Below are 21,732 nucleotides of genomic sequence, written 5' to 3'. Positions count from 1 at the left end.
GCTGCCTCACCCGCTGAGTTTCTCCAGGATTTTTGTCTACTTTTTCCAGCATCTGCAGTTTTTTCTTAAACAATATGGTGCACTTTCATTTCAAAATTATTTTATTTGTTTTTAAATCGTTGAATGGGCTCGCCCCGCCTTACCTCTCTGAGCTGCTCCACCTATATGCTCCTGCCCGGTGCCTCAGGTCAGCTGATCAGCTGCTCCTTGAGGTACCAAGGTCTAAGCGGAAGCTCAGAGGGGATAGAGCCTTTTCTGTTGCTGCTCCGGCACTCTGGAACACCTTGCCGCTGCACATCAGACAGGCCCCCTCACTGTCCATCTTCAAATCCTCCCTAAAAACACATTTTTATTCTTTGGCTTTCGACACTGGCTGAGGCATTGCTCCTGTTTTTAGTGCTTTTAATGTCTTTTAATTTTTAGTGTGTTTTTTATAGTCCTTCGTTTTACGGTTTTTAATGGTTTTTAATTGTTTGTAATAGCTTTTTGTTCATGAGTTCTCATGTACAGCACTTTGTGGCAACTGTAGTTGTTTAAAGTGCTTTATAAATAAAGTTATTATTATTATTATTATTATTAAACCAGCATCTGCAGTTCCTTCCCACAACAATCTCGCAATGCAGCCTCATCAGCGTTGTGATGTGTGGGAGAGGGCTGTTGTGGGTCGTGGGGTGGGGTGGGTGGGGAGAGGGGTGGGGTGGGGTGGATGGGGGGTGGGGTGGGGTGGACGGGGAGTGGGGTGGGTGGGGAGTGGGTTGTATGGGAGTGGGTAGAGGGGGGTTGTATCTGCGGTGAGCTATCTGACGTTGCCCTCCCTCATTGCCCAGACCACCGGTTCCACCACCCCAATGGTGCCCACTACATGCGGGAGACGGAGGAGGGGGAAGCAGGCTACAGGATCCTGGCCGTCAGCCAGCCCAATGTGGCCCCCGGAGTGCTGGCCAAGATGCAGCGGCCCGACTCCGTCACCGACAAGGCCCAGATGCACAGCAGGTTAGTTATCTCTCTCTCCCTCCCCTCTCTCTCTCCCCTCTCTCTCTCTCCCCGCTCTCTCCCTCCTCCCCTCTCACTCTCCCTCCTCCCCTCTCACTCTCTCTCCCTCCCCTCTCGCAGTCGCTGCCTCAAAAAGGCCGGCAGCATCATCAAGGACCCACACACCACCCTGGCTACGCACTCATCTCCCCGCTACCTTCAAGTAGAAGGTACAGGAGCCTGAAGACTGCAACATCCAGGATCAGGAATAGCTACTTCCCCCACAGCCATCAGGCTGTTAAACACAACTCAAACGAAACTGTGAACATTAATAACCCATTATCTGTTTATTTGCACTTTATCTGTTTATTTATTCATGTGTGTATATATTTATATAATGGTATATGGACACACTGATCTGTTCTGTATTCATGCCTACTATGTTCTGTTGTAAGCTGAAGCAAAGCAAGAATGTCATTGTCCTATCTGGGACACATGACAATAAACTCTCTTGAATCTTGAATCTCTTGACTCCCCCCCTCACTCTCCCTCCTTCCCCTGTCTCTCACTCTCTCTCCCCTTCCTCTCATTCCCCCTCCCTCCCTCCCCCGCCTCTCACTCCTGCCCCCTCATGTCGCCCTTGCCCCCCGCCTCTCACAGTCCCCTCACTCACTCCCTCCTCCTCTTGTTGCTGGTGCCTCTCTCCTCACCCTTTCTCACCTCTCTCTCCCACTCTCCATTGCATTCCCCCCCCCCCCCGCCCGCCCCTAACCTCCACTCCCCTGCCTGGTTTCACATCACGGCCTGGTTCGGCGACTCGGGCGCCCAGGATCGAAGGAAATTACAGAGAGTGTTGTGGAAGGAACTGCAGGCGCTGGTTTAACCCGAAGATAAGACACAAAAAGCTGGAGTAACTCAGCGGGACAGGCAGCATCTCAGGAGGGAAGGAATGGGTGACGTTTCAGGTCGAGAACCTTCCTCATCTCGACCCCAATGTCACCCTTTCCTTCTCTCCAGAGATGCTGCCTGTCCCGCTGAGTTACTCCAGCTTTTTGTGTCTGTCTTTGAGATTACAGAGAGTGGTGCCTCAAAAAGGCAGCCAGCGTCAGCAGAGACCCACACCAACCCTGGCCACACTCTCGTCTCACCCCTGCCGTCGGGAAGAAGGTACAGGAGCCTGAAAACTGTAACGTCCAGGTTCAGGAACAGCTCCTTCCCTGCAGCCACCAAGCTATTAAACAGTGCAAACACCGAACGATGAATGCCTTAGTTGCTCACGAGACGTCAGTCTTTTTAGTGTTATTTGAGTAACAGACCAGTTATAGTAAGAATTTAATTGTTCTGGTTTTGGTACATATGACAATTAAATACTCTTGACTTCTTCTCCCCCCCCCCTGCTCCCCATCCTTCCCCACCCCTCACTGTCCTCCTCTCTCCCCAACCCCTCTCTCTTCCCCTCCCTTCCTCCCCCCTCCCCTCTCCCCTTTGCTCAACTCTCTCCCCTCCCCTCTCCTCACTCTCATCTCATTGCCACTATCTCCCCTGCCTCCCCAATCCCTCGCTCCCCCTTCCCTCCCCTCACCTCCCCTTACATCCCCTCCACTCATTTCTCCTCCCCTCCCCTCCCCTCACTCCCCCTCCCCTCCCCTCCTCTACCTCACTCCCTCCCCTCCCCTCACCTCCCCTCACTCCCCCCTCCCCTCACCCCCTCACCTCCCCCTCCCCTCCCCTCACCCCCTCTCCCCTCACTCCCTCTCCCCTCACTCCCTCTCCCCCTCACTCCCTCTCCCCTCACTCCCTCACCTCCACTCACTCCCCCTCCCCTCCCCTCACTCCCCCTCCCCTCACTCCCCCTCCCATCAATCCCCCTCCCCTCACCTCCCCTCACCTCCCCTCACCTCCTCTCCCCTCACTCCCCCTCCCATCAATCCCCCTCCCCTCACCTCACTCCCCCTCCCCTCCCCTCACTCCCCCTCCCCTCACCCCCCTCCCCTCCCCTCACTCCCCCTCCCCTCCCCTCACTTTCCCTCCCATCACTCCCTCACCTCCCCTCACTCCCCCTCACCTCCCCTCCACTCACTCCCCCTCCCATCACTCCCCCTCCCCCTCACTCCCCCACCCCTCACCTCCCCTGTCCCTCTCTCCTCTCCCCTGTCCCTCTCTCCTCTCCCCTGTCCCCCCCCCCCCCCCCCCCCCCCTCCCGTTACCCAGGTGGCTGGACTCCTCTCGCTCCCTCATGTCACAGGGCATCAAGGAGAATGGCAGACTCTTGCTCCGCTTCAAGTACTTCAGCTTCTTTGACCTGGACACCAAGGTAAGGCCCCGTCGACCATCGCTCACCTGTTCACACTAGTTCTGTGTTATCCCAGCTTCACACCCTACATACTCGGGGCGAGAGAAGCCAATCGACCTACAAACCTAAGGGAGACAAAAATGCTGGAGAAACTCAGCGGGTGGGGCAGCATCTATGGAGCGAAGGAAATAGGTGACGTTTCGGGACCCGAAACGTCACCTATTTCCTTCGCTCCATAGATGCTGCCTCACCCGCTGAGTTTCTCCAGCATTTATGTCTACCTTCGATTTTCCCAGCATCTGCAGTTCCTTCTTAAACCAACAAACCCACATCGGTCTAAAACGTCACCCATTCTTCCTCTGCCCCGGCTTTTTGTGTCTATCTTCGGTTTAAACCAGCATCTGCCGTCCCTTGCTGCATATAACCTATAAACCCGCACGTACGTCTCTGGAGTGCGGGAGGTATCCCGGAGAAAAACCCACGCAGGTCACGGGGAGAGACGGATTGGCTTCTCTCGCCCCGAGTATGGTCAGGATTTGACCCGGGTCTCTGGCGCTGTGAGGTAGCAACGAACGCTACCCACTGTGCCAACGTGCCACCCAGTCTAAAGGGTGGTGGTGTGCGCAGATACGATAGTGCCTGTATCACCTGCCGTTCCAAACTGCACACCTGGATCTCCTGCCACCAGGCAAGAGATACCGTAGCATCAAAGCCCGGACTACCAGACTGCTAAACAGCTTCCTGCCACAGGCTGTGAGGCTGCTAAACAGTCACTCTGTACTCACAGTCACCTGATTCTGCGGCTTTGCACTGACATTTTAATAACTCCAGCACTGGCCACTCAAATCAGCTGCCCTGGACATTTTAATGATTGGTTTTACTGTATTTTAATGTTTGCTGTTTTACCTGCTTTTAACTATTTATACTGTTTCATCAGGGACTGTTTTTATTGTTATTATGTGCGAAATGTTTTAAGTTTCATCTGAATCGTCTTCTCATTTTGCACTGTACAGCTGTTGCTTTGCTAGATGACAATAAAGGTTGATTGATTGATTGATTGATGAGGAGTTTGTCGTACAGCCATGAGGTGTCCCGTGTTCTCCTCTGACCGACCTCTTGCCTTCCCCCCCCCTGCAGTACGATGTGGTGAGGATAAACCAGCTCTACGAACAAGCCCGCTGGGCAGTCCTTCTCGAGGAGATCGAGTGCACAGAAGAGGAGATGATGATGTTCGGAGCTCTGCAGGTAGGAGAGATAACACCGAGTGAAGCTCCCTCCACACCGTCATTGGGTCATGCACCTTGTCGTGGCGGAGGAGCTTGTGTGGTCCTGAGAGCGATGCCGTCTGGAGCGATGCTCCTGGTAGGGGCCACCCATGGCGGTAAGGTCGAGGGGGAGGGGGGGGGGAAGTCCCCGACAAAGAGCCAATCCAACCAAGACCTCAACGGTGGAACAGGCGGAGGACGATGGCTGACCTTCACAGTCACAACGGCTGGGAAGGCGGATGAAGGCTGCGGCAGAAAAGGGTCTCCGGTCGTCTTGGACCCCATGCAAGATATGCGAAAAATGTAATGATAAAGGAAACAGGCCATTGTTAGCTGTTTTTTGGGTGAAATGAGAAGCGAATTGGATGTGGGAGGGATGGAGAGAGAGTGGGAATGTCGAGGCTACCTGAAGTGAGAAAAATCAATATTCATATCGTAAGCTGCCCAAGCGAAATATGAGACTTCTCTAATTTCAGGTAGTCCTTACTTTCTCCTCCCCTTCCCAGCTCTCCCTCAGCCCACTGGCTCCACTTCTTCCTTTCTTCTTCCCCCCCCAACCAACCCTCACATCAGTCTGAAGAAGGGTTTCGGCCCGAAACGTCGCCTATTTCCTTCGCTCTATAGATGCTGCCTCACCCGCTGAGTTTCTCCAGCATTTTTGTCTAACCTTCGAGTTTCCAGCACCTGCAGTTCTTTCTTAAACATTTAACTGGACCAGGTGGGTTGAGGTCAAATTCTCTCTCTTGCTCCCTTGCAGTACCACATAAACAAACGATCGCAGTCTGGGGAGATCGAGGAAACGCAGAAAGACTCTGAGTTGGATGAAGTGGAGGCAGCTCTCTCCACTCTCGAGGTGAAGCTGGAGGGATCGAACCCGAAGGACGTCCTGGTAAAGATACTGCCCTTATGTCTACGATATAATACGATAGAACTTTATTTATCCCAGGAGGGAAATTGATCTGCCATCAATCATAACAAAACACAAAATATATGAAACATGAAATGAAAGTGACGAGTGGAAAGGCTTGGGGGATGTGCAAAGATTGAGTGGGGGGGGGGGGGGTGGGGGGGCGAGGCAGTTAGAGAGCCTGCGCTTTAGATAATCAGGGAAAGATTTAAAATGGACCTAAAGGGCAAGTTTTTCATACAGAGGGTGGTGGATACAGGGCAAGGTTCGTGATTAGTTGTAATTTACTCTGGCGGAGCGATTAAGTTGCTGCCTCACACCCGCAAGATGCAGGTTCGATCCTGACTACGGGCGCTGGTCGGCGCGGACTTGGTAGGCCGAAGGGCCTGTTTCCGCGCTGTATCTCTGGAGTGTAAGGAAGGTGGGTGGGAAAGTGGAGGAACGTTCTCCAGGAATGCAATGTAATTCTGACTGCCATTTTTTCAGGACAGCATCACCTCGATTCCAGAGCTACGAGACAACCTCAAGCTCTTCAGGTAAGCTGGCTGGCCAGGGGTGTGGGAGAAGAGACTGTAGCGTTCGAGGCAGTGGGTGACGAGGGGGACCTCTGGCCCTGGGACACCAACTGGAACGGAGAATATCGGGGTGTAGCGGGGAGAGCGTTGTGGACACTCCCATCGCCCCTGCATCCCAAATCCCTGCCCAGTGACTATCTCCATGGCCATTGCTCCTCCCCTGTCTCGGTAACCCTCTCCAGCCACTACAACATTCCCCATCTCTGGAGTTTCTTCCCAGAGGCCATTCGGACTGTAAACTCCTATCTCTCCAGGGACTAAGTTTACTGGGACCATTATACTGTTGTGTGGTTTCCTTTTTCTCCCCACCCTCCAACATGCCCTTTATTTGGATAGAGTGGCTGGGTTAGAGTGGATGTGGAGAGGTTGTTTCCATTAATGGGAGCTGAAGGTCTGAAGAAGGGTTTCGGCCCGAAACGTTGCCTATTTCCTTCGCTCCCTAGATGCTGCCTCACCCGCTGAGTTTCTCCAGTATTTTTGTCTACCATAGAATTAAAGGACATTCCTTTCGGAAGGTGAGGAGGAATTTCTTTAGTCAGTGGGTGGTGAATCTGTGGAATTCTTTGCCACAGACGGCTGTGGAGGCCAAGTCAGTAGATACTTCTAAGCCAGAGAGAGATAGATTCTTGATTGGAGGAACGGCTGTTAGGGGCTATGGGGAGAAGGCAGAATGTAATGAAATCATTACAAAACTGATATGAAGCATAGTTCAAACCCATGGTCTGATGAGCTGCTGAGAATCAAAGCTGTCCAACACAGGTTAAGTAGGCTGGAACTCTACTCTTTGGAGTTTAGAAGAATGAGAGGCGTTCTCATTGAAACATATAAGATCGTGAGGGGCCTTGATCGGGTGGATGCACCGAGGATGTTCCCAATGATCGGGGAAACTAGAACTAGGGGACATAGTTGCAGAATAAGGGGGGGCTCTTTTAAAACTGAGATGAGGAAGAACTTCTTCACCCAGAGGGTGGTTAATTTATGGAATTCACTGCCCCAGGGAGCAGTGGAAGCAGAAACTTTAAATATATTTAAGACTAAAATAGATGGTTTTTTAGCTGCCAAGGGGATAAGGGGCTACGGGGAGAGGGCAGGGATATGGACCTAGGTATGGTTAGTATAGTAAGACCTGAGTGATCTCCTGGACAAGTGTCGATCGCCTGGATTGGGGTCGGAGAGGAATTTCCCGGATTTTTTTCCCGAATTGGACCTGGGTTTTTATCCGGTTTTTTGCCTCCCCCAGGAGATCACGAGGTTCTTGGGGTGGAGAGGGGTGATAGCGGTATAAAGGGGAGGGTAGTGTCTTGTGTTCTGTGTCTTGTGTTTACTGTTTGTGGGTAAGTGTGTCTGTTTAGTGTTCAGCCATGAGCGAATGGCGGTGCGGGCTCGACGGACCTGGTGGTCTACTCTCGCACCTACTTTCTATGTTTCTATGTTTCTAACACAGAAACAGGCCCTTCAGCCCATCTTGACCAAGCTGACCAAATTGACAATGTGGAATTCTTTGCCAATAAAGGCTGTGGAGGCCACAAGTCAGTGGATATTTTTAAGGCTGAGATGGATAGATTCTTGATCAGTACAGGTGTCAGAGTTTGTGGGGAGAAAGCAGGAGAATGGGGTTAGGAGGGAGAGAGAGATCAGCCATGATTGAATGGTGGAGTAGACTTGATGGGCCGAATGGATTAATTCTGCTCCTATCCCTTCTGACCTTCTGACCTTATTTCCACAGGCCCAAGAAGCTAACGCTGAAAGGCTACAAGCTATATTGGTGTATATTTAAAGAGATGTCCGTATCCTGCTATAAAAATCAGGAATCCTTTGGGGAGCCAATTCACCAGATGAACCTCAAAGGTAAAGCACCTCCAGTGGATCTTTGAGAGTTTGACTCGGGTCCTTGACTTAAAGCAACGACCAAGGGGCTTAGGAGGTCCCCTCCCATCTCTCACCAACATCTACAGGTGCACCAGGGGAAGCATTTTTATCGGGATGCATCACAGCACGGTTTGGGAACAGCTCGAAGAAATTGTAGCGAATTGTGGACACAGCCCAGACCATCACACAAACCGAACCCCCCTTCCATTGACTCCATTTATACCTCGCAAGGCCAGCAGCATAATCAAGGACGAGTCGCACTCCCTCTTTTCCTCTCTCCCATCGGGCAAAAGGTGTGGAAGTGTGAAAAGGCACACCTCCAGATTCAGGGACAGTTTCTTCCCAGCTGTTATCAGGCAACTGAACCATCCTACCACAACCAGGGAGCAGTCCTGAACTACTATCTACCTCATTGGTGACCCTGGGACTATCCTTAATCGGACTTTACCTTGCATTAAACGTTATTCCCTTACCATGTATCTGTACACTGTAAATGGCTGGATTGCAATCATGTATTGTCTTTGCGCTAACTGGATAGCATGCAGTCTGGTTCAGTTGCCTAACAGCTGGTTCAGTTGCCTAATAACAGCTGGGAAGAAACTGTGCCTGAATCTGGAGGTGTGCGTTTTCACACTTCTATACCTTTTGCCTGATGGGAGAGGGGAGAAGAGGGAGTGGCCGGGGTTTGAGGAGCGAGATTTAATAGGAAGCTGAGGGGCAAGTGGGATCAATTGGTATATGCAACGAGCTGCCAGAGGAAGTGGTAGAGATGGGTACAATAAAAACTTTAAAAAGACATTTGGACGGGTACATTTGGATGGGAAAGATTTCAAGGGATATGGGCCAAACGGACGCAAAATGGGACCAACTTCGATGGGGCATCTTGGTCGGCATGGAGGAGTTGGGCCGAAGGTTTCTGTTCTATGTGACTGTGACTCTAGGGCAGGTGTTGTGGATTTGGTGATACTGAAGAGTGAAAGGCCTGGATAGAGTGGATGTGGGGATCTCTGCCATTTTCCTCCCACCTTTAAACCGCGACCGTTGTTTCCTCTCCGCAGGTTGTGAGGTTGCTCCTGACGTGAACATTGGCGCCCAGAAGTTCTGCATCAAGCTGCTGATCCCGGCTCCAGAAGGAATGAACGAAGTTGTCCTCCGCTGTGAGAATGTGAGTGGTGGGAGCCAAGAGTGCTATTATCACAAAAATGCTGGAGTAACTCAGCGGGACAGACAGCATCTCTGGAGATAAGGAATAGGTGACGATAAGGGCTGAGACCCTTCTTCAGACTGGGAGTCAGGGGAAAGGGAATTGAGAGATGTAGACTGCGATATAGAGAGAGGTGTAACAAATAGATGAAAGATATGCAAAAACATGTAACAATGCTAAAGGAAACTGGCCATTGTTAGCTGTGGCTGAGGTGAAAATGAATTACAGACAATGAGTCTCAACAAGACAAGTTTGAAGACTTGGGTGGGGGAGGGAGGGGAATGCAAGGGTTACTTGAAGTTAGAGAAGTCAATGTTCATACCGCTGGGGTGTAAGCTACCCAAGCAAAATATGAGGTGCTGTTCCTCCAATTTGCGCTGGGCCTCACTCTGACAATGGAGGAGGCCCCAGGACAGAAAGGTCAGTGTGGGAATGGGGGGGGGGAGTTAAAGTGTTTGGCAAACCGGGATTATTGCTATTTGTCCCAAACAGAAATATGAGTAGAGAAGTTGTCAGATCATATTGCAGTTATACAAGACATCGGTGAGGCCACATTTGTTCAGTTCTGGGCACCATTGTTGCAGGAAAGATGTTGTCAAGCTGGAAAGGGTGTGGAGAAGATTTACGAGGATGTTGCCAGGACTAGAGTGTCTGAGATATAGGGAGAGGTTGAGTAGGCTGGGTCTCTATTCCTTGGAGCGTAGGAGCATGAGGGGTGATCTTTTCGAGGTGTATAAGATCATGAGAGGAATAGATCGGATAGATGTACAGTCTCTTGCCCGGAGTAGGGGAATCGAGGACCAGAGGACATAGCTTTAAGGTGAAGGGGAAAAGATTGAATATGAATCTGAGGGGTAACTTATTCACACAAAGGGTGGCGGTGTATGGAACGAGCCGCCAGAGGAGGTAGTTGAGGCTGGGACTGTCCCAACTTGGGCAACGTTTCAGGTCGAATCTCCTCCATCCACATCCATGTGTCTGTCCAAACGTCTCTTAAACTAAGCTAGTCGAGTAAGCAAGCAGCATTCTCTCTGGCAGAGATAGATAGATTCTTGATTTAATGTTTAAGAAGGAACTGCAGATGCTGGAAAATTGAAGGTAGACAAAAAATGCTGGAGAAACTCAGCGGGTGCAACAGCATCTATGGAGCGAAGGAAATAGGCAACGTTTAATACGGGAGTCAGGGGTTATGGGGAGAAGGCAGGAGAATGGGATTGAGAGGGAGAGATAGATCAGCCATGATTGAATGACGGAGTAGACTTGATGGTCTAATTCTGCTCCTATCAGTTATGACCTTATTCCTATTAAATCTTTCTCCCCATCACCTTAAACCTATGTCCTCTGGCCCTCGATTCCCCTGCTCTGGGCAAGAGATTCTCTGCGTCTGCGCAATCTGTACCCCTCACGGTTTTTATAATTGCTCTTGTACTCGGCTTGTACTCGCTGGAATTTAGAAGATTGAGGGGGGGATCTTATAGAAACTTACAAAATTCTTAAGGGGTTGGACAGGCTAGATGCAAGAATATTGTTCCCGATGTTGGGGAAGTCCAGAACAAGGGGTCACACAGTTTAAGGATAAGGGGGAAGTCTTTTAGGACCGAGATGAGAATTTTAATTTTCACGCAGAGAGTGGTGAATCTGTGGAATTCTCTACCACAGAAAAGTAGTTGAGGCCAGTTAATTGGCTATATTTAAGAGGGAGTTAGATGTGGCTAAAGGGATCAGGGGGTATGGAGAGAAGGCTCCATATACTGGATACTGAGTTGGATGATCAGCCATGATCATATTGAATGGCGGTGCAGGCTTGAAGGGCCGAATGGCCTACTCCTGCACCTATTGTCTATGTTTCTTGTGATGTTGTGTGTGAACGGGGCGTTTGTGTGGGTGCAGGAGGAGCAGTACGCCAAGTGGATGGCAGCCTGCAGGCTGGCGGCCAAGAGCAAGACCATGGCGGACAGCTCGTACAACAGTGAGGTGCAGAACATCCACTCCTTCCTCACCATGCAGAGGACCAACTCCAAGCCCCAGGCTGCGAACGAGTCGGGCGCCGAGGACATCAACACCAAGTCGCTCGTCTCCCACAGATACCAGAAGAAGTACAAGATCAAACAGGTGCCGCTCTCTGGGGGTGGGGACTGTCTCTGTCTCTCTGGGGCGACGTCTGTCTTTGATACCCCTCCCTGGACTAATGTCTGTGGCTGAAACCCAATCCCTGGGGTGGTCATTGACTGTGTCTCCCTGGGGTGGGATCTGTCACTGGTAACCCTCCCTGGGCTATCTGTAACTGATCCCCCTCTCTGGGGTGGGGTCTGTCAGGGTCTCATGCCCTGCACTAGGATTGGAGGGGGGGTGGTGGGATGGAGAATGTGAACGAGATTCAGGGCCAGGTTTGGATACCTTTGGATGTTCCTCTCCCTCCCTCCCTCTCTCCCTCTCTCCCTCTCTCCCTCTCTCCCTCCCTCCCTCCCTCCCTCCCTCCCTCCCTCCCTCCCTCCCTCCCTCCCTCCCTCCCTCCCTCCCTCCCTCCCTCCCTCCCTCCCTCCCTCCCTCCCTCCCTCCCTCCCTCCCTCCCTCCCTCCCCCCCCTCCCCCCCCCCCCCCTCCCTCTCTCCCTCTCTCTCTCCCTCTCCCTCTCTCTCCTTCCCTCCCTCTATCTCCCTCTCTCTCTCCCTCTCCCTCTCTCTCTCCTTCCCTCCCCTCGCTCTCCCTCTCTCCCTCTCTCCCTCCCTCTCTCCCTCCCACCCTCCCTCTCTCCCTCTCTCCCTCTCTCCCTCCCTCCCTCTCTTTCTCTCGCTTCCCCTCTCACTTTCTTGGTGGGAGGGTGTGTGTACCATCCCTCACCCCTGGGTCCCCCTGTCCTTCTGATAGAGGCACGCGTTTGCCAGGAGGTTCTGAGGCCCGGGGCCATTTGAGCCTCTGTACCCCCCAATGGTCTGATTTTAAGGGGAGACCCTCGATTGAACAAGGGGAGCGGTGGGTGAGGGGGTCGTCCTTCTGTGATAACCTCTGGCCTGTGACCTCTTGCAGTTAACCCCTCGCATCCTGGAGGCCTACCAGAACATTGCCCAGCTGTCACTCATGGAGACCAAGATGAAGTTCATCCAGGCTTGGCAATCTCTGCCCGAGTTCGGCTTGGCTTACTTTGTAGTGAGGTGAGTGCTGGCCATGTTCGTTGCCGTCTCTCTGTCTCTCTCTACCTCCAAACTAAATGTTTACCACAGAGAGAGAAATAAAGAACCGCGCTCCAGGTCGTCTTATTACAGGAAGGATGTGGGAGGCTTTGGAGAAGGTACGGAAGAGATGGGCGACACGGTGGCACAGCAGTAGAGTTGCTGCCTAATAGCGCCAGAGATCTGGGTTCGATCCTGACCACGGGTGCTGTCTGGACGGAGTTCGTACGTTCTCCCCGTGACCGCGCCTGGATTTTCTCCGGGTGCTCTGGTTTCCTCCCACATCCCAAAGACGTCGGGGGTTTGTAGGTCTGAGGAAGGGTTTTGGCTCGAAACGTTGCCTATTTCCCTCTACCTTCGGGTTTGTAGGTCAATTGGCCTCTGCTAATTATCCCTGGAGTGTGGAATAGAACTAGTGTACGGGGAAAGTTTAAGAAAGAACTGCAGATGCTGGAAAAATCGCAGGCAGACAAGAATGCTGGAGAAACTCAGCGGGTGAGGCAGCGCCCATGGAGCGAAGGAATAGGTGACGTTTCGGATCGAGTCTGAAGAAGGGTCTCGACCAGAAACGTCACCGCTGAGTTTCTCCAGCATTTTTGACTACCTTCTACTAGTGTAAGAGTGACCATCTGGTCAGTGTGGACTTGTTGGGTCGAAGGGACTGTTTCAGCCCCCTATCTCTGTGACCTCTAAACTAAAAATGATAGAAACAATGAACTATAGATGCTGGTTTACACCCAAGATAGACACAAAGTGCTGGAGTGACTCAGCGGGTCAGGCAGCATCTCTGGAGAAAACAGGTTGGTGACGTTTCAGGGCTGGACCCTTCTTCAGACTGAATGTTGCCTGGATTAGAAAATGCGTACATGGATAGGAAAGACTATCCAAACATGGGCAAACTGGACCAGCATAGATGGGCCATCTTGGACAATACACAATAGGTGCAGGAGTAGGCCATTCGGCCCTTCGAGCCAGCACTGCCATTCAATGTGATCATGGCTGATCATCTCCAATCAGTACCCCGTTCCTGCCTTCTCCCCATATCCCTTGACTCCGCGATCTTTAAGAGCCCTATCTAGCTCTCTCTTGAAAGTATCCAGAGAACGGGCCTCCACCGCCCTCTGAGGCAGAGAATTCCACAGTCTCACAACTCTCTGTGTGGAAAAGTGTTTCCTTGTCTCCGGTCTAAATGGCTTACTCCTTATTCTTAAACTGTGGCCCCTGGTTCTGGACTCCCCCAACATCAGGAACATGTTTCCTGCCTCTAGCGTGTCCAAACCCTTAATAATTTTATATGTTTCAATAAGATATCCTCTCATCCTTCTAAACTCCAGAGTGTACAAGCCCAGCCGCTCCATTCTCTCAGCATATGACAGTCCCGCCATCCCGGGAATTAACCTGGTGAACCTACTCTGCACTCCCTCAATAGCAAGAATGTCCTTCCTCAAATTAGGGAGGAACTAATACTCCAGGTGTGGTCTCACTAGGGCCCTGTACATCTGCAGAAGGACCTCTTTGCTCCTATACTCAATTCCTCTCCTCTGGTGAACATTGTAGAGTTGGGACAAAGGGGAATTCCGTGCTGAGGGGGCTGCATTTGGTGGAATGGTTTAGGAAGGAACTGCAGATGCTGGCTTATACCGAAGATAGGCGCAAAATGCTGGAGTCACTCAGCGGCTCAGGCAGCATCTCTGGAGAGAAGGAATGGGTGACGTTTCGGGTCGAGACCCTTCTTCAGACTGAGAGTCAGGGGGAGAGGGGGACTGGAGACAGACACGTGGAACGGTAAGGTGTGAAAAAGGACATCAAAGCAGACGATGCTCAAGGAATTGTAGAAACGTCGCTGATTCTTTCTCTCCGGAGTGGCTGCCTGAGCCGCTGAGTTACTCTAGCACTCTGCGGCGGTTCTGACTCTCTCTCTCTCTGCCTGGCCAGGTTCAAAGGTTGCAAGAAGGAGGAGGTGCTGGGCATCGCGCCCAACCGGCTGATCCGCATTGATCTCAATGTGGGCGACGTGGTGAAGACCTGGAGGTTCAACAACATGAGGCAGTGGAACGTCAACTGGGACATCCGGCAGGTATGAGGGAGGCTGGAGAGGGGTTGTGTGTGTGTGTGGGGGGGGGCTGGGTAGAGTTCCAGCATTGAGACCCAAAGACTGTGAATGAAGCGTGATTCGGTGCTGGGCCACAAGGTGGCGCTGCAATAGAGTTGCTGCCTTGCAGCGATCCCGACCACGGGCGCTGTCTATGTGGAGTTTGCACCTTCTCCCCGTGACCTGCGTGGGTTTTCCCCCGAGATCTTCGGTTTCTTCCCGCGCTCCAAAGACGTGCGGGTTTGTAGGTTAATTTGCCTGGTAGAAATGTAAAATTGTCCCCAGTGTGTGTAGAATAGTGTTAGTGTGCAGGGATCGCTGGTCAGTGCAGGCTCGGTGGGCCGAAGGGCCCATTTCCGTGCTGTATCTGTAAACTAAACTAAACTTTAGTTCAGTTTACTGTTGCGTGTACCGAGGTACAGTGAAAAGCTTTTGTTGCGTGCCAACCAGTCTGCGGGAAAGACAATACATGATTACAATCGGCCGTCTGCAGTGCTCAGAAACACATTAACGGGAATAACGTTTAGTGCAAGATAAAGTCCAGTGAAGGACTTTACTTTTTTATAACAGGGTAAATTTCTAACCAAAGGGGAGGTAGGCGTATGGAATGAGCTGCTGGAGGAAGTTGTTGAGGCAGGAGGTTGTTGAGGCAGCATTTAAGAAACATTTAGACAGGGTACAATGAAAAGCTTTTATAGACAATAGACAATAGGTGCAGGAGTAGGCCATTTGGCCCTTCGAGCCAGCACCGCCATTCAATGTGATCATGGCTGATCATCCCCAATCAGTACCCCGTTCCTGCCTTCTCCCCATATCCCCTGACTCCGCTATTTTTAAGAGCCCTATCCAGCTCTCTCTTGAAAGCATCCAGAGAACCGGCCTCCACCGCCCTCTGAGGCAGAGAATTCCACAGACTCACCACTCTCTGTGAGAAAAAGTGTTTCCTCGTCTCCGTTCTAAATGGCTTACTCCTTATTCTTAAACTGTGTGTGTGGCCCCTGGTTCTGGACTCCCCCAACATCGGGAACATGTTTCCTGCCTCTAGCGTGTCCAAACCCTTAACAATCTTATGTTTCAATTAGATCCCCCTCATCCTTCTAAACTCCAGAGTGTACAAGCCCAGCTGCTCCATTCTCTCAGCTTTTGTTGCGTGCTAACCAGTCAGCGGAAAGACAATGCATGATTACAATCGAGCCAGTACGTGGATAGGACCAGTTTGACGGGATATGGACCAAACGTGGGCAGGTGGGACTAGTGCAGATGGGGCATGTGGGTCGGTGTGAGCAAGTTGGGCCGAAGGGCCTGTTTCCACACTGTGTCACTCTCTGACTCTATCCTGGTTAGATTTTCTCTTGCTCCCTTGCAGCACCACATCAACCTATTTCCCATGCTCTTTGACTCAACTCAGTTTAGTTTATTGTTGCGTGTACCGAGGTGCAGTGAGAAGCTTTTTTGTTGGGTGCTAGCCGTCTAAGTCTAACTCGTAGTATAAGCCCTGTCCCACGGTACGGGTTCCTTCCAAGAGCTCTCCCGAGTTTAAAAAAAATCAAACTCGTGGTAAGCACGGAGAATGAACGTAGCGGGTACGTCGGAGCTCGGGGACGTTTCTTAGCGGCTCGTTACGCTAACGGCAGGTACTCGGGAAGACTCGCTAACGGCGGGTAAGCACGGGAAGACTCGTGAAGATTTTTCAACATGATAAAAAAAATGTCCACGAGAGCCCCGAGTACCGACAAGTGGCCATTACCGTAAATCTCCGAGTTCGAATCAGGGCAAACTTGGGTGAAGTCTTGGAATGAACTCGTACCGTGGGACAGGGGTTTATGGAAGGAACAGTCTGAAGAGGGGGCTCCTTTCACCCGGAAACGTCACCCATTCCTTCTCTCCAGTGACGCGGATTGCCCGTCCCGCTGAGTTGCTCCAACTTTTTGCGTCTGTCTAAGTCTTGGTCATTGTGTCCTCAGGTGGCCATCGAGTTTGATGAGAACATCAACATCGCCTTCAGCTGCCTGACGGCGGACTGCAAGATCGTCCACGAGTACATCGGAGGCTACATCTTCCTGTCCACCCGCGGTAAAGACCAGAGTGAGACCCTGAACGAGGAACTCTTCCACAAACTCACCGGGGGGCACGAGGCCCTCTGACGTGCTCCCGCTCGAAGAACACAGTCGGCTGGTCACACCGAGTATTGAGCAGAACAAACAAAATGCGGACAATAGTTGCCTTTCAACTTTGAATGCTAACTAAATTAATCCCACTAATCCAGCAAACTGCACAGCACACAGCTTTGAAGGCGAAGAGAGAGAGAGAGTGAGATGGCCGTGCTCTGATGTTTCTGGACACCAGGGGGTATTTCTGATGTTACCACTGTAAGGGGAGGTGCCCTGGTTCAGACCAGGACTAGAATTAGGCCATTCGGCCCATCAAGTCTACTCCGCCATTCAATCGTGGCCGATCTATCTCTCCCTCCAAACCCCATTCTCCTGCCTTCTCCCCATAACCTCTGACACCCATGCTAATCGAGAATCTGTCCATCTCGGCCTTATAAATATCCACTGACGCCCTCTGCGACAAAGAATTCCACAGATTCACTGCCCTCGGACTGTAAAGACATTTCTCCCCATCTCTTTCCTAAAAGAACATCCTTTAATTCTGAGGCTGTGCCCTCTACTGCGGGAATTCGTCTACGAGCAGGAACATCTACCCCCTATTTCCCCTCTCACTCACAAGCCGCCAGACATTAAACCCCATTCTGTTTAAGAAGGAACTGCAGATGCTGGAAAATCGAAGGTAGACAAAAATGCTGGAGAAACTCAGCGGGTGCGGCAGCATCTATGGAGCGAAGGAAATAGGCGACGTTTCGGGTCGAGGCCCTTCTTCAGACTGATGTGAGGGGGGGAAGAAGCATGGAAGGAGAAATGCCCAGGAGCAAACCCAACCAGGACACCCTCGGCCATCTACCTTCTCCGCTAACGTTATATACACCGTAACACAAGTCCGCGTCTCAACGCATGTATTAAGCAACGCGAGTTAAAATTTTAATTTTATGTCCGTTTGTTCACTTTTTTTTAACACACATATATTCCGTAACGATCTCAAATTGTTAGGTTATGATTTATGAATTTTGTAAGGGTGAATTGCAATGAGTTCACCAGCCCTAACCTGAGAGGGTAACCTGTAATTAGATTATATTTAAACAATAAACTTCTTTACTCTCTGAATTTTAGGGTTGTGCGTCTGTGAAATGTTAAGGGAATTTAAGAGCAAAACACAAAGTATTAGGGCAGCATGGGGGTGCAGCGGTAGAGCTGATGCCTCACAGCAAGGGTTCGATCCTGTCTACAGGTGCTGTCAGTACGGAGTTTGCACGTTCTCCCCGTGACCTGCGTGGGTTTTCACCGGGAGCTCTGGTTTCCTCCCACACTCCAAAGACGTACAGGTTTAATTGGATTTGGTAAAACTATAAATTGTCCCTGGAGTGTAGGATAGTGCTAGTGTACGGGTCAGCGTGGGCTGAAGGGCCTGTTTCCGTGCTGCACCTCTAAACTAAACCAAACACAGTGCTGGAGGAACTCGGTGAATCAGGGTAATAAAAGATGCAATGTGCTGCATAGAGCCATAAGCGTGGAAATACATCCTTCAGCCCAACTTGCCCACACCGGCCAACATGTCCCATCTACACTAATCCCACTTGCCTGCGTTTGGCCCATATCCCCCCCCAAACCTGTCCTATCCATGTGCCTCTAACTGTTTCTTAAATATTGTGATAGTCCCTGCCTCAACTACCTCCTCTGGCAGCTCGTTCCTTAAGGGCCTGTCCCACTCGGGCGTCATTTACGCGACATCATTTGTGTCGTGATGTGCACGTGATGCGTGGTGACGTAGGCAGTGACGAGCTGTCGAGTACGGCGCCCCAGGATTTTATGATTCACAAAACCTTCGTGCGCAAATAACAGCCAAGTGGGACAGACCCTTTACACCCACCACTTTTTGTGTGAAAAAGTCACCCCTCAGATTCATATTCAATCTTTTCCCCCCTTCACCTTGAACCTATGTCCTCTGGTCCACGATTCCCCTACTCTGGGCAAGAGACTCTGTGCATCTACCCGATCTATTCCTCTCATGATTTTGTACACCTCTGTACGATCAGCCCTCATCCTCCTGCGCTCCAAGGAATACCGACTCAACCTCTCTCTAGAGCTCAAGACGGGGATCTATAGCCTGCGGTTACGTATCTAATTCCAGAGAACGATACCTAAGAGAAGGTTCACCAGACTGATTCCTGGGATGGCAGGACTTTCATATGAAGAAAGACTGGATAGACTCGGCTTGTACTCGCTGGAATTCAGAAGATTGAGGGGGGATCTTATAGAAACGTACAAAATTCTTAAGGGGTTGGACAGGCTAGATGCAGGAAGATTGTTCCCGATGTTGGGGAAGTCCAGAACAAGGGGTCACAGTTTAAGGATAAGGGGGAAATCTTTTAGGACCGAGATGAGGAAAACTTTTTTCTCACAGAGAGTGGTGAATCTGTGGAATTCTCTCCCGCAGAAGGTAGTTGAGGCCAGTTCATTGGCTATATTTAAGAGGGAGTTAGATGTGGCCCTTGTGGCTAAAGGGATCAGGGGGTATGGAGAGAAGGCAGGTACAGGATACTGAGTTGGATGATCAGCCATGATCATATTGAATGGCGGTGCAGGTTCGAAGGGCCGAATGGCCTACTCCTGCACCTATTTTCTATGTTTCTATGAATGGCGGTGCAGGCTCGAAAGGGCCGAATGGCCTACTCCTGCACCTATTTTCTATGTTTCTATGTTAATGCGTTGGCAACCAGTACCAGTACAGCCTCGCCCTGGCCCTGCCATAGCACCAATGGAACTAATCACTGACAACCCTGTTGAGTTCCTTCCGACCGTGGAGAGGACGGGTTTGGACTTTTGCCTAAGACCTTTCACATCATTAGTAGCTGAGTCCACAGCTGCCTGGATACTTACAGGATAAGAAACCCAGCCGGGGGATTTACTGGAAACTGCTCCGTACTTTAGCAAGTCTGTTACATGGAAATTTCACTGTTCCCTTCTCTGAGGCCAAGCTGGTTTGGCCATCGAGAGTCACAAAATGGTGCAACACAGGAAAAGGCCCTTCAGCCCGCCAAGTTCATGCTGGCTATGCCAAGGCCTACCGGTTGCTACCCATTTTAACTCCGCTTCCCATTCCCACACTGACCTTTCTGTCCTGGGCCCCCTCCATTGCCAGAGTGAGACCACACACAAACTAGAGGAAGAACACCTCATATTCCACCCCAAAGGCATTGATGTTATATTCTACAATTTGATATAACCTCCAAAGAATCTTCCCTCCCTTTTCTCCCCCGCCCTTCATCTGTGCCCTTCAGCCCATCAAATCCATGCTAATCCATCCACCGATCACTCGTCCGCACTGCTTCGATGTTATTCCACCTTCTCACCCACTCCCTGCACACGAGGGGCCATTTACAGAGGAGAAGGCCAATTAACCCACAAACCAGCAAGTCTTTGGGAAGCGGGAGGAAACCGGGCGGTCACAAGGAGAACGTGCAATCTCCGCACAGGCAGCACCCGAGGTCAGGTGTGAAAAGTTGTAAACACTGCCCAGTCCATCATCGGCTCTGACCTCCCTACCATCGAGGGGATCTGCCTCAAAAAGGCTGGCAGCATCATCAAGGACCCACACCATCCTGGCCACACACTCATCTCCCTGCTACCTTCAGGTAGAAGGTACAGGAGCCTGAAGACTGCAACCTCCAGGTTCAGGAATAGCTGCTTCCCCACAGCCATCAGACTATTAAACTCAACTGAAATAAACTCTGAACTTTATTAGCCTATTGCACTTTATATGCTTATTTATGTGTCTATATATATTCAATGGTATATGGACACACTGATCTGTTCTGTATTTATTTATGCCTGCAATATTCTGTTGTGCTGAAGCAAAGCAAGAATTTCATTGTCCTATCTGGGACACATGACAATAAACTCTCTTGAATCTTGAATCTGGAATCTTGAACTTGGGTCTCTGGCGTTGCAAGTTAGCAGCTCTTCCAGCTCGGGTCTCGGATGCTGCCTGTGCTGAGTTTGCACGTTATCCCTGTGACCACGTGGGTTTTTACCTGATCCTTTACTTTACTCCCATATTCCAAAGACATGAAGGTTGATTGGCACTCTGTAAATCGCCTCTGGCTTATTTAATTTGGAGATACAGCATGGAAACAGGCCCTTTGGCCCACTGGGTCTGCGCCAACCAGCGATCACCCCGTATCCTCGCACTATCGTACACAACAGGGACAATTTCTACTATTTTTACCGAAGCCAATTCACCTACAACCTTGTATGTCTTTGGTGTGTGGTGTGTGACCCACCCAGGTCACAGGCAGATGGTACAAACTCCATGAGAACAGCGCCCGTGGTCAGGATCGAACCAGGATCACTGACGCTGTAGGGCGACAACTCTTCTTGTGCGCCACTGTGCCGCCACTAGTTTGTAGGGAGAGGATGAGAAAGTGGGATAACATAGAACTAGTGATTGAAGGTCGGCGTGGGCCGAAGGGCCTGTTTCCATGCTGTATTTCTGAACTAAACTAAACTGATGGTAAACGCTACTCCCATGAAAGCTGAACCTGCATAAGAGCTCAGTGCTGACAGATGTTTAAGAAGGAACTGCAGATGCTGGAAAATCGGAGGTAGACAAAAATACTGGAGAAACTCAGCGGGTGAGGCAGCATCTTTGGAGCGAAGGAAATAGGCAACGTTTCGGGTCGAGACCCTTCTAAAGTCTGAGTTTCTCCAGGATCTCTTTGAGATTGTTGGCAAATGGCAGGGAGGGGCGATCTGATATCTGCAAGTTCATAAGTTCTAGGGGCAGAATTAGGCCATTCGTCCCATCAGGTCTACTCCTCCATTCGATCTTGGCTGATCTATCTCTCCCTCTCAACCCCATTCTCCTGCCTTCTCCCCGTAAACCCCTGACATCCGTACTAATCAAAAATCTATCAATCTCAACCTTAAAAATATGCATTGACTTGGCCTCCATGCATTGACTTGCACAGATTCACCCACCCTCTGACTAAAGAAATTCCTCCTCATCTCATTTCTGAAGGAAAGTCCTTTTCATTCTGAGGCTATGGCCTCCGGTCCTGGAACTCTCCCACACGTGGAAGCATAAGTGCAGGGAGGTTTGGGGAGATTTATGGCAATGGGGCTACAGGAGAAATCGCCGAGTACATCACAGCCACCAGCAGCATTCCTCCTGCTGAAAGATGAGTCTACTCCTCACGAAAACATCTTAGATTTTTGCCAGCTCCTCCCGTTGTATGTCACAGGGCAGGAATGTGGTTGTAGGAGCGGTTCG

At 50.8% G+C, this 21,732-nt stretch overlaps 1 protein-coding gene across 1 annotated transcript in view; it reads left to right on the top strand.

The window, feature by feature from the left end:
* Window positions 1–16,545, top strand: part of fermt3 (FERM domain containing kindlin 3) — a 38,051-nt gene extending 21,506 nt beyond the window's left edge. The window contains exons 6-16 of the mRNA XM_033015162.1: window positions 828–993; window positions 3,184–3,286; window positions 4,403–4,510; window positions 5,288–5,419; window positions 5,924–5,973; window positions 7,739–7,860; window positions 8,940–9,046; window positions 10,976–11,197; window positions 12,112–12,236; window positions 14,190–14,331; window positions 16,311–16,545. Coding sequence (XP_032871053.1) covers window positions 828–993; window positions 3,184–3,286; window positions 4,403–4,510; window positions 5,288–5,419; window positions 5,924–5,973; window positions 7,739–7,860; window positions 8,940–9,046; window positions 10,976–11,197; window positions 12,112–12,236; window positions 14,190–14,331; window positions 16,311–16,490 — 1,457 coding nt within the window. The 3' untranslated portion in view covers window positions 16,491–16,545. The remainder of the gene's footprint in view (window positions 1–827; window positions 994–3,183; window positions 3,287–4,402; window positions 4,511–5,287; window positions 5,420–5,923; window positions 5,974–7,738; window positions 7,861–8,939; window positions 9,047–10,975; window positions 11,198–12,111; window positions 12,237–14,189; window positions 14,332–16,310) is intronic.
* Window positions 16,546–21,732: the final 5,187 nt, after the last annotated feature.

The sequence above is a fragment of the Amblyraja radiata genome, chromosome 45, assembly GCF_010909765.2.
Source record: "Amblyraja radiata isolate CabotCenter1 chromosome 45, sAmbRad1.1.pri, whole genome shotgun sequence".
Classification (NCBI taxonomy): Eukaryota; Metazoa; Chordata; class Chondrichthyes; order Rajiformes; family Rajidae; genus Amblyraja; species Amblyraja radiata.
Note: the sequence above shows the minus strand (reverse complement) of the source record. Positions and strands in the feature narration are given on the sequence as shown.